Consider the following 10,255-nt stretch of genomic DNA (forward strand, 5'->3'; position numbering starts at 1 on the left):
ACAGCCGTATGAATAAAAGAGGTTTGCAGGGACTAAGATTTATTTTATTTATTTTATTTATTAGATTTCTATACCGCCCTACTCCCGAAGGACTCAGGGCGGTGCACAGCCAGACAATAAAAACACATACAATACAAAATTTAAAAAAATAGAATAAAATCAAATTAAATAATTTTGGCCCCGACAAATTTAAAACCCCAAACTTTTAAAACCAATTTAAAATTGAATATATAAATACTAAAAGATATTTAAAATTTTAAAAATCTTTTATAAAAGAGGGGGAAAATTAGGCCAGGCCTAATACAGATTGTGCTGTATACTTTCTAAGGAAGCCTAGGTTAGAACACATAACGGAAAGAACTCCGAGGCAGGAAAGTTCCTCAAAGAACAATTTATTAGGATATAATAAATATATCTTCGTTGGCACAAAGTTGGTGAAAACCGACTCTAAAAGTTCCTGCAGTTTTCACCTTATTAAAAGTTTGTGAAAGTTTATCACTTTCCCAAAACAATCAGCCACATGGTCAAATCAGCATACAAATCCAGTCGCTAGGTGGCCTCAGTCTCCTCCTCCTGAACGCCTGCTGGAATGTCCTTGGTTCCCAAGGGAAAGCATTCTTTATTTTGGCTATCCAGCAGCCCAGCTATCTCTACTCCCCACCCTCCCTATCCCCAGCTCATGTGTGTGTCAGCACTGAAGCAGAAAAAGAAAAATGGCCTCAGTTTAGCCAACTTCAGGGTTTACACACCATTCCCATAATGTGTTTCAACCTTCCCTGCATAGAGCCCTGGTGACACAGTGGTTAAAGAGCAGTGTTGCAGGCAAACTCTATTTCTTTCCTTCTATCTCCTCCTCCCCCTCTCAATTCTCTTTTTTTCTCTCTCTTTCTCTCTCTCTTGCATTTATTTTTCCTCTCTTTCTTCTCTCTTTCTTTTTTCTCTCTCTTTCTCTCTCTCTCTCTGGTTTCTCTTTTTCCTCTCTCTTTCTTCTGTCTCATTTTTCTCTCTCTTTCTCCTGTCTCTTTTTTCTCTCTCTCTCTTTCTCTTCTCTTTCTCCTCTTTCTCTCACTCTTGTTTCTCTTTTTCTCTCTCTCTTTGTCTCTCTTGTTTCTCTTTTTCCTCTCTCTTCTGTCTCTTTTTTCTTTCTTTTTCTCAACTCTCTTTCTCTCTCTCTTTCTCCTCTCTCTCTTTCTCTCTCTCGTTTCAATTTTTTCTCTTTTCTGTCTCTTTTTTTTTCTCCTGTCTCACTTTTTTCTCTCTTTCTCCTCTCACTCTTTCTCTTTCTCTCTCTCTCTTTCTCTCTCTCATTTCATTTTTTCTTCTCTTTCTTCTGTCTCTTTTTTCTTTCCCACCTCTTTTCTCTCTCCCTCTTTTTCTCTCTTTCTCTCTCTTGTTTCTTTTCTCTCTCTCCTCTCTTTCTCTTTCTTTCTCTGTCTCTCTTGTTTCATTTTTTCCTCTCTTACTTCTGTCTCTTTTTTTCTCTTTCCTGTCTCTTTTCACTCTCTCTCTCTCTCTCTCTCTCTCTCTCTCTCTCTCTCTCTCTCTCTTTCTCTCTCTCTTGTTTCTCTTTTCTCTCTCTCTCTCTCTCTCTCTCTCTCTCTCTTCCCCCCCCCCAACAAACATATCATTTTGCAGGATGACAACCGATACCATGAAGACATCTTCGGAGTCACTCTACGCACATACGAAGTGACCAACCGCCTCCGATCCGAGTCCATCGCGCAGATCGAGGAAAGCAAAAAAGACACAGACGAGTGAGTGAGCCTTTTTCAGCTTTTGTGAAATGTTCCTTCTCCCCTGGGTCCTCAAAGTGTGTGAGGAGGCAGGAAAAATTGGACACCTTTAATGGTTTTGGAGGGATCCGTGGTGTAGTGAGATGCTGCTCAACTTTCATACTTTTATTTTAAAAAATGCTAATCGTTCAGAAATTCTCCTGCATTTCTCCTGCCAGATCTCACGTGTTTTGATAAACAAGAGTTTTGCTTTAGAAGTTATTCCAAAGGAGAAGAGAATCTTGGAGGTTTTCTCTTGAGTCTGACCTTCTTGCTCTTATTTTGTGAGGAGGTCTCCAGTTTTGGGGGACGGGAGTTGGGGGAGCTCCTCCCTTTATTTTACAGCTCTGGGATTTCTAAGTGTTAAACACACCTGAGCGCACCTCAGAATTTTTTTGGGTGGGGGGGAGCAGCCACGGTTACACGCCTGATGCTGCGAGGAACTCTTACTCCAGTCCTAACCGCCAGGCTTTTTTGCAGGGTGTTTTGTTCCTAATCTGGACGGTGGGGCCAGAGGTGGGATGCCAAGCCAGGCCAGTCGGTCACGGCAGCTCCTGCTGCCCGGTTCCAGGCTGAGGGGGGATGGACCCTGTAACTGACCGCTCCGCATCCACTCCCTTTTCTCCAGGGACACGGCAGTCCACGACCTTTGCTCTTCTGGGCCTCGTCCGGTTATTGTGTCCTGAAGGAAGCGTGGCTACCGGTGCACTGATGGGCGATAAAAGGAACGGACGATGGAGTTGATTCTCTTTTCTCCTCCTCCCCCCCTCCCTCATCCCATCCTGTGGTCGTTTTTTGTTTTTTTTTTTCCTCCTTTTCTGGAGCAACCCTGTTGAAGCGCACGATGGCTTTTTAACAACCTTGCCGTGGCTTTTCTTTCCCCCCCGCCAAAAAAAAAAGAGAAAAAGCACAGCCACCATCTTTCGTCCTTCTCTCCTTGCTCTGGACAAGGCCATTTCCGATTGGGCTGCATGAAATCCCTTCCTTTAGCGATCCATCCTCTGCAAGTTTGGGGCTTCGGGAGTTGGGGGACCGGCTTTCCGGTGGCGTGCCTGGCTTTGCCCATCCACTCAGCACGATTGGCTTCAAAAAATCATCGGCTCGCTTTCTCTTTTCTTTCTTTCTCTCTCTTTCTCTCTCTCTCTCTCTCTCTCTCTCTTTGTTTGGGTCCTGTTGTCTTTGACGAATGAAAGGGGGGGTTGGCCGATGCCCTGCTTTTTTTCTGTATCTCTGCTCGTGCTCAGCCTCTCCGCTGTTTCACACACAGCATGCCGTGTTCCGTTCGAACTGTCTTAATGTAGCTGTGTTCTTTGAGGCTCTCTTCCTTTTCCTCCTCCATCCCTAGCAAGTTTACCAAAAACCCAGTGGTTACCAAGACGGAAAAGGCCTTTGACCGTCCCTCCCTTCTTGGGATATACGAGGGATGGAAAAGACGCCCGAAATCGATGAGCGGACAGCAAATCCACCCGATAACTCTTGAAATTGTTTTTGACTTCGTGCTGGATAGACAACACAGAGAGAGCCCTTTAGAGAAGCTTAGAGAATGCTGCCCAACAACCCACTCTGTGGAAGAATCATAAATACAAGCCAGAGAGGCTCCCACCATCCTTGAAGAAAGCTTCAAAAGTGGGGAGGGAGGGTCCTTTATCAGCCTCTTCACCAAATGACCCCTAAAATCGATGGCTGGGTTAATCGGAATTCAAAGGAAATTGGTTAAATCGAGGTTGGAAATGAGGAAGATAACTGAGGATGCTGTCATCGTTGGGGATGGCTCCCTCCCTTTATTTCCCACTCCACCCTCTAGCTTTCGGAGACTGGAGCCGTCAAATATCCAAAACCATATGTGCACATTTGGCACAGTTTACATTGAAGGAGGCGGTAGAGATGTGGGGTGGGGGATGTTAGCTCATGGCAAAACCGATCCCTTTTTTTGGGTGCATATTTTTTTTTCATAGCATTTCACAGCAAGTTTAACCCTCGTCGATGAGAAACTACAAATGTCGGAGACGGAGGACAAACTTAATACTTGGGAGTAATCCAGTAGTTGAACTGATGCTGAAAGTTGTAGTAGTAGTTGGGTTTGGGAAATTAACTGGCCACCTTGGATGCCAAGGTCTAAACGCATCCTCGTCAGTCATTCTAAATTTGCACATCCTGATAGATGGCACGACATTCTAAGACCGTGGTTTGTTTGGAAAATGAACTGGCCACCTTTGCCTCTGTGAACTTAAGACCTTTTTTTATTTTTTATTATTATTATTTCTGTGCATTGTCATCTACATTTTAGGAACGCCTCTTAGTCCCTAATAATTTACATTCTAGTTCGGTCCTAATTCATGCCTTCCTAAACTCTTGATTGTACCATGCCTTTGTGATCAAAGAAAGAAATATAGCTTGTTGCCTTCAATATATATATATATATATATATATATATATATATATATATATATATATATATATATATATATATATATATATTTCAAAAGGAAAAAAGAAAGAAACTGAAAAAAAGAAGAGAAAAATTCAAACCACCACACTGTGATAGGTTCAGATCATGTCTTGCACTGTATTAGCGTGTCGGCGTTTTCACAGATAGACACACAACTGCTTAGATGTTGCCTTTTAAAGCAGCCGCATCACTTGGATGTCTGGAGCGCGAGCCGGTTAATTGTGAGTTTACATAAAGCTGTTCCTGTATGTATGTTTACCTTACTTGTATTCCTCTATGGATTATCAGTCTTTTCTGTGGTTGAAAAAAAAATAAAATAAAAATGAGCAGAAAAAAAAAATGAGGGAAGCGTGCTAGAAGAAAAGAGCATTAAATACCAACAACGTCAATGCGGATCAGCTAATCCACCAGGGAATTTAGCATTTGCACAACTCACTAAGCCGACCCCATTGCCAGACCTGAAATATCAAACTACGCTCTAACCGAGATCAGTCACAGTTCACTAATTTTAACTTTGGTCCTCTGAATCATCTAGACCTGGATTTAAAGAGTCCTCTGAAGTTATGGACACCTTGGAACAAAAGAGTTGGGAGGCTAGAGTGGCTAGAAAAATGGGTCTGTTCTAGCAGCGACTCTTGTTGCTAAGAGCGGCGCAGTGGTTAGAGTGCAGTACTGCAGGCTACTTCTGCTGATCACCGTCTGCCAGCAGTTTGGCAGATCGAATCTCACCAGGCTCAAGGTTGACTCAGCCTTCCATCCTTCCGAGATCAGTAAAATGAGGACCCAGATTGTTGGGGGAAAGATGCTCTGTAAACCGCTTAGAGAGGGCTGTAAAATCACTGTGAAGCGTTATAGAAATCTAAGTGCTGTTGCTATTCCTTCCTTCCTTCCTTCCTTCCTTCCTTCCTTCCTTCCTTCCTTCCTTTCCTGTGCAGTAGTTAGAAAGCAGTGTTGCAGGTAACTGCCAACTGCCAGGAGTTCGATCCTGACCGGCTCAAGATTGACTCAGACTTCCGTCCTTCCGAGATGGGTAAAATGAGGAAACCCAGATTGTTGGGGGCAATATGCTGACTCTGTAAACCGCTTAGAGAGGGCTGTAAAGCACTATGAAGCGGTATATAAGTCTTGAGTGCTATTGCTATTGCTATTGTCCTCCTATTTCTATTTTTCCCCACTTCCCCTATACACCCTTGTCCGAGGGGAGGGAAATAGCTTCTCCTATCCCATCTATCGCTGGTTCTGATCCGAGTTGGGCCACCAGCTGTTTCTAGTTTTAGTTTTGCAGTTAGAGCCTTTTTTGGAAAAAAAAACACACAAAAAACCAAAGGACATCTGTTGAAAATGAAATGGGACATGTTTTAGAGTCTCCTGCCTGAACAGAAGGGTTGGACTAGATGACCTCCAAGGTCCCTTCCAACTCTGTTATTCTGGGACAACTCACTCCGGCCAACTCGCTACTGCACAACTCACCGCAGGACAATTCAACAAATATAAAAGTTAATTGAATGTTGATGGAACCGTAGCCAACAACAACAATAATGAAAGAAAAGGAAGGAAGGAAGGAAGGAAGGAAGGAAGGAAGGAAGGAAGGAAGGAAAGAAAGAAAGAAAGAAAGAAAGAAAGAAAGAAAGAAAGAAAGAAAGAAAGAAAGAAATACAAGGGTTACAGTATAATTTTGACGAAAACGGGGTCGCCCTTTAAATAAAAGCCAACTGAATGAAACGATGGACACACGTCAAATTGTGCCGCGGGAAGCTGTGCTGCGGCAAGCTGGCCGCAGTGAATCGTGGTCAATTGGCCGTAGGGGGTTTGTCCTGAAAAAGTGACTAAGCTACTGGCCACCCTTTGCTGATAACAGGAAACTGAATGGCTTCGGTTTGCTGCAGGGTGGATTTGATTGAAATCGAGTTGATTTAAATCACGATTTAAACCATGATTTAAATCACTAGTAAAAAGGCTTGATTTAAATCAACTCGATTTAAATCCTAATTTTGAAAGAGCAACTGTCATTTCTGCTACTCCTTTGACCCACTGTTGACTCACCGATAGTCCCAGTGTTGCAGAATATACAGCCTCCTGCTCCATAACTAAGCTCCATTTCATGCTGAATCAACTAAATGATTTATGTATCTTAAATAGAAAACTATCTTACGATAGATTTTCACCCCAGAAGTTTTTTATTAAAATAAATTTGATAAAAATCAAAAAAATCCGATTTAAATAAAAAAAATCCGATTTAAATCAAAAAAATCTGATTTAAATAAAAAAAAGTATGATTTTTTTGATTTTTTTTAAAAAAAATCATTGATTTTTATCCACCCCGATTTGCTGTATCATTTACGTCAGGGGTCCCCAACTCCCAGGCTGGACCACGGCATGCAAGAAACCGAGCCACGCAAACAAGCAAAGCCCCATTCGTGGGATGCAGGCAACACACGAATCCAGGTCCCTCCGGTCCCCTTTCTCTCCATGCAATCAGTCCCTGGTGCTCCAAAGTTTGGGAGCTGCTGATCCAGGAAGATATTTTATCCATGGCTGTGGCTGGACTAAGCTTAGTCCGTTGTGCAAATCTTTGTCCCTCGAATACGCCTGAAACAAGAAGATCCAAACGCCGGGGAAAAAACATCATAAGGGACCTCATCCGGATTTTTTTTTTTGCCTGTTGCCTCCTTTTTCTCCTCACTGGAACTAAGGAACTAAATGATGTTTACAGCCTCTGATTTCCCCTCCGTGCGGCTCTGGATTTCTCTTTCCTCTCTTTCCAACAACAACAGCAGCAGCAAAAGGGAAGAATCGTTTCACAGCCAAGGGATTTTTTTTCTCTCTCTCTCTCAACCCCCCAACTTTCCTGTTCCAGCGTGTTAAAAGACCCATTGTGTTCACGAAGCATCTTTCTCCGGTGAACAAACCCTTGCTTCGTTTTGGGGCACCCTGGAGGGCTGCACCTACCTACCGCCACGTTGTTCTTTTCCAACAGGATTGTCCGGTTTGCACAAGCAATCTAATCCAGATTGATCCAATGCAAAAACAGCTGTGTGGAGCGGGCAAACTGGATTGTTCTGTTAGTTGCAAGACATCGGCGTGCCATAAAGGGGGTTGCGGGACGAAGGAAGGCCTAATTTTGGGCTGGGAACGGCCAACCTTGTAACACAGGCCGTGCTGAAAACATTTAGAGGTGTCCTTCTCCTGGCCAATGTATATCCCTAGCTCTCCTGTTCCTTTTTTTTGCCTTGTCTCCCTGATGTGCCTTTACTTTATTGGTGGCTGCCACCCGTTGAAGATGTTCAAATCCCGGTCGCATTTCCAAAGGCAGATGGGCAGAGCGCGATCGATAGCAGGTTAAGAGAGTTCGAAGGGACCCTCGGAGGTCTTCCAGTCCAACCCCCTGCTCAAGCAGCCTCTTGGAAAACAAGCAGCCCACCCTACCCCACCCCTATACACCAAGGAACCCTTTCTTGGGAAGGAGGGAGGGAAGGAAGGAGCTGTGTTCGATCATAACAATGCTTCAAGCGGCCGGGCCCCCCCCTTCCTCGACCTCCTCCTCGACCTCCTCCTCGACCTCCTCCTCCTCCTCCTCCTCCTCCTCCTCCTCCTCCTCCTCCTCCTCCTCCTCCTCCTCCTAGCTCTGGATGCTGCAAAATCTCCATTTGTATAACGTGCTCAGCACCTCTCTCTCTCTCTCTCTCTCTCTCTCTCATGGACTGATTCCTGCTCATGTTTGCAAGATATCCACACTGTTCTACAAAGCATGCACCTTTATGTATAGTTTCGATCTGATTTTATGGAACTCCAAAAAAAAAAAAAAAAAAAAAAAGGAAAAAAAAAACCATACTTATGCCTGTTCGCATTGCAATCAATTAAATAATAATAATAATAATAATAATAAATTCCATGCCTCGTGCTTTTCCGGCCTCGTGTTTTTCAAGCTTGCTTTTAGAATTCACGTGTTAAGAGTGGCGTTTTAGCACTGCTGGGGTTTGGAGGAGACTTACCCACCCTCCGTGGGTCTACGGATCCCCTTAATACCGTTGACATGCATTTGGCTTAGCCTGGAGTAGGGGGTGGGGGTGGGGGCGGCAAGGAATCTAACCCCTGTGCAGTGGTGGGTTTCGAATTTTTTTACTACCGGCTTGGTAGGCGTGGCATGGCTTGGTGGGTGTGGCTTGGTGGGCGTGACAGGGGAAGGATACTATAAATTCTCCATTCCCTCCCCACTCCAGGGGAAGGATACTGCAAAATCTCCATTCCCCCTCCACTCCAGGGGTAGGATACTGTAAAATCTCCATTACCTCCCCACTCCAGGGGGAGGATACTGCAAAATCTCCATTCCTTCCCCACTCCAGGGGAAGGTTACTGCAAAATCTCCATTCCCCCTCCACTCCAGGGGGAGGATACTGCAAAATCTCCATTCCTTCCCCACTCCAGGGGAAGGTTACTGCAAAATCTCCATTCCCCTCTCCTTTCGCTGCTCTTTATTCCCTATGGGAGGGGCCATTCACCGTCCACCTGTGCCTTTACTCCTGAGTCGGCCCTTGTTCCTTAGCTGTTCCCTTTTCCTGGCAGCTCTGTGCATGCGCACACTGGGAACAGGCTCCAGCTGTTCCTCTGCCTCACTGATATCCAACTCCAAAGGCAGCTGATAACTGTCGGACGGCCCTGGCCCTCTCTCTGCCTCCGACGCAGAGCCCTCATCAGAGCCTTCCCCAGACTCCAGGACTGGCCCATGTTCCTCCCCAACCTCCTCACTGTCTGAGTCTGCCACCACCTCCACTGGCCACTGGCGGCCCACAACAGGCCCTGCCAAGATCTCAGAAGGTTGCCAAGGGGGCCTGGATGAGATTTCAGCATGAAGAATGGATCCCCCAAAAAAGTCAAGATGCTGAAGGGATCAGGTGATTGCACATCAACAAGAAAGCTTTTCCGATTCTATGGTTTTGTCCAGGAAGCCAGTGGGTCAAGAAACATACCCGCAAATGTGAATAAAACTTTCCTGTGATATATTGCAGGACTATCAAAAAATCCTACTTCACATTCACGTTCTAAGCTAGCATTTCTCAAACATGATCATTTCAAGAGGGCTGGACTTCAACTCCCGGGATTCCCCACCCAGGCTTATGGCTTACATCCACGCCAAACCAGGGCTCGCTTAACCATGAATTAACCAGGATCGCATCATGCACACCAAACATCTAACTACAAAGACGTCCCCCCCCACCCCTTTTGAGATTAGTGCAAACCGCCGAGAGTCCCTGGGAATTGGGCAGCATATAAATTATCAATAAAAATCAGCGGCTCTCAACAGCCGTGTGGGAAATGACTGGGTTGAACCCGAGGGTGGGATCAAATGCCTCATCAGAATTACAGAGTTGGAAGGGACCTTGGAGGTCATCTAGTCCAACCCCCTCCTGCACAAGCAGGAGACCCTACACCATTTCTGACAGATGGCAGTCCAGTCTCTTCTTGAAAGCCTCCAGTGATGAAGCTCCCACCACTTCCGAAGGCAACTTCTGTTCCATGGGTTGATTGTTCTCCCTGTCAGAAAATGTCTCCTTCTTTCCAGGTGGAATCTCTCCTTGATCAGTTTCCATCCATTCTTCCTTGTCTGGCCTTCAGGTGCTTTGGAGAATAGCTTGACCCCCTTCCTCTCTGTGGCAGCCTCACAAATATTGGAAGACGGCTATCCTGTCTCCCCTGGTCCTTCTCTTCACTAGACTAGCCATGCCCAGTTCTTCTTCTTCTTCTTCTTCTCCTTCTTCTCCTCCTCCTCCTCCTTTTTCTTCTCCTCTTTCTCCTTCTCCTTCCTCTTTCTCTTCTCCTCCTCCTTCTCCTTCTTCTTCTCCTTTCCTCTTCCTCCTCTTCCTCTTCTTCTCCTCCTTCTTCTCCTCCTCCTTCTCCAATATGAGAATTCTCCTTTCCCCTTTCTGTTCTCTATTATAAAACCTTCTTCTTCTTCTTCTTCTTCTTCTTCTTCTTCTTCTTCTTCTTCTTCTTCTTCTTCTCCTTCTCCTTCTTCTTCTCCTTCTTCTCCTCCTCC

The 10,255-nt window shown here is 45.0% G+C and overlaps 1 protein-coding gene across 1 annotated transcript in view; it reads left to right on the forward strand.

Moving 5' to 3' along the window:
- Nucleotides 1–4,166, forward strand: part of NOS1 (nitric oxide synthase 1) — an 88,713-nt gene extending 84,547 nt beyond the window's left edge. The window contains exons 27-28 of the mRNA XM_070951413.1: nt 1,636–1,754; nt 2,401–4,166. Of these exons, the coding sequence (XP_070807514.1) occupies nt 1,636–1,754; nt 2,401–2,458 (177 nt within the window). The 3' untranslated portion in view covers nt 2,459–4,166. The remainder of the gene's footprint in view (nt 1–1,635; nt 1,755–2,400) is intronic.
- The last annotated feature ends 6,089 nt before the right edge of the window (nt 4,167–10,255 follow it).

Source organism: Pituophis catenifer, unplaced genomic scaffold (assembly GCF_029215685.1).
Source record: "Pituophis catenifer annectens isolate HBS135680 unplaced genomic scaffold, rPitCat1.0.hap2 SCAF_10, whole genome shotgun sequence".
In the NCBI taxonomy this organism is placed as follows: domain Eukaryota; kingdom Metazoa; phylum Chordata; class Lepidosauria; order Squamata; family Colubridae; genus Pituophis; species Pituophis catenifer.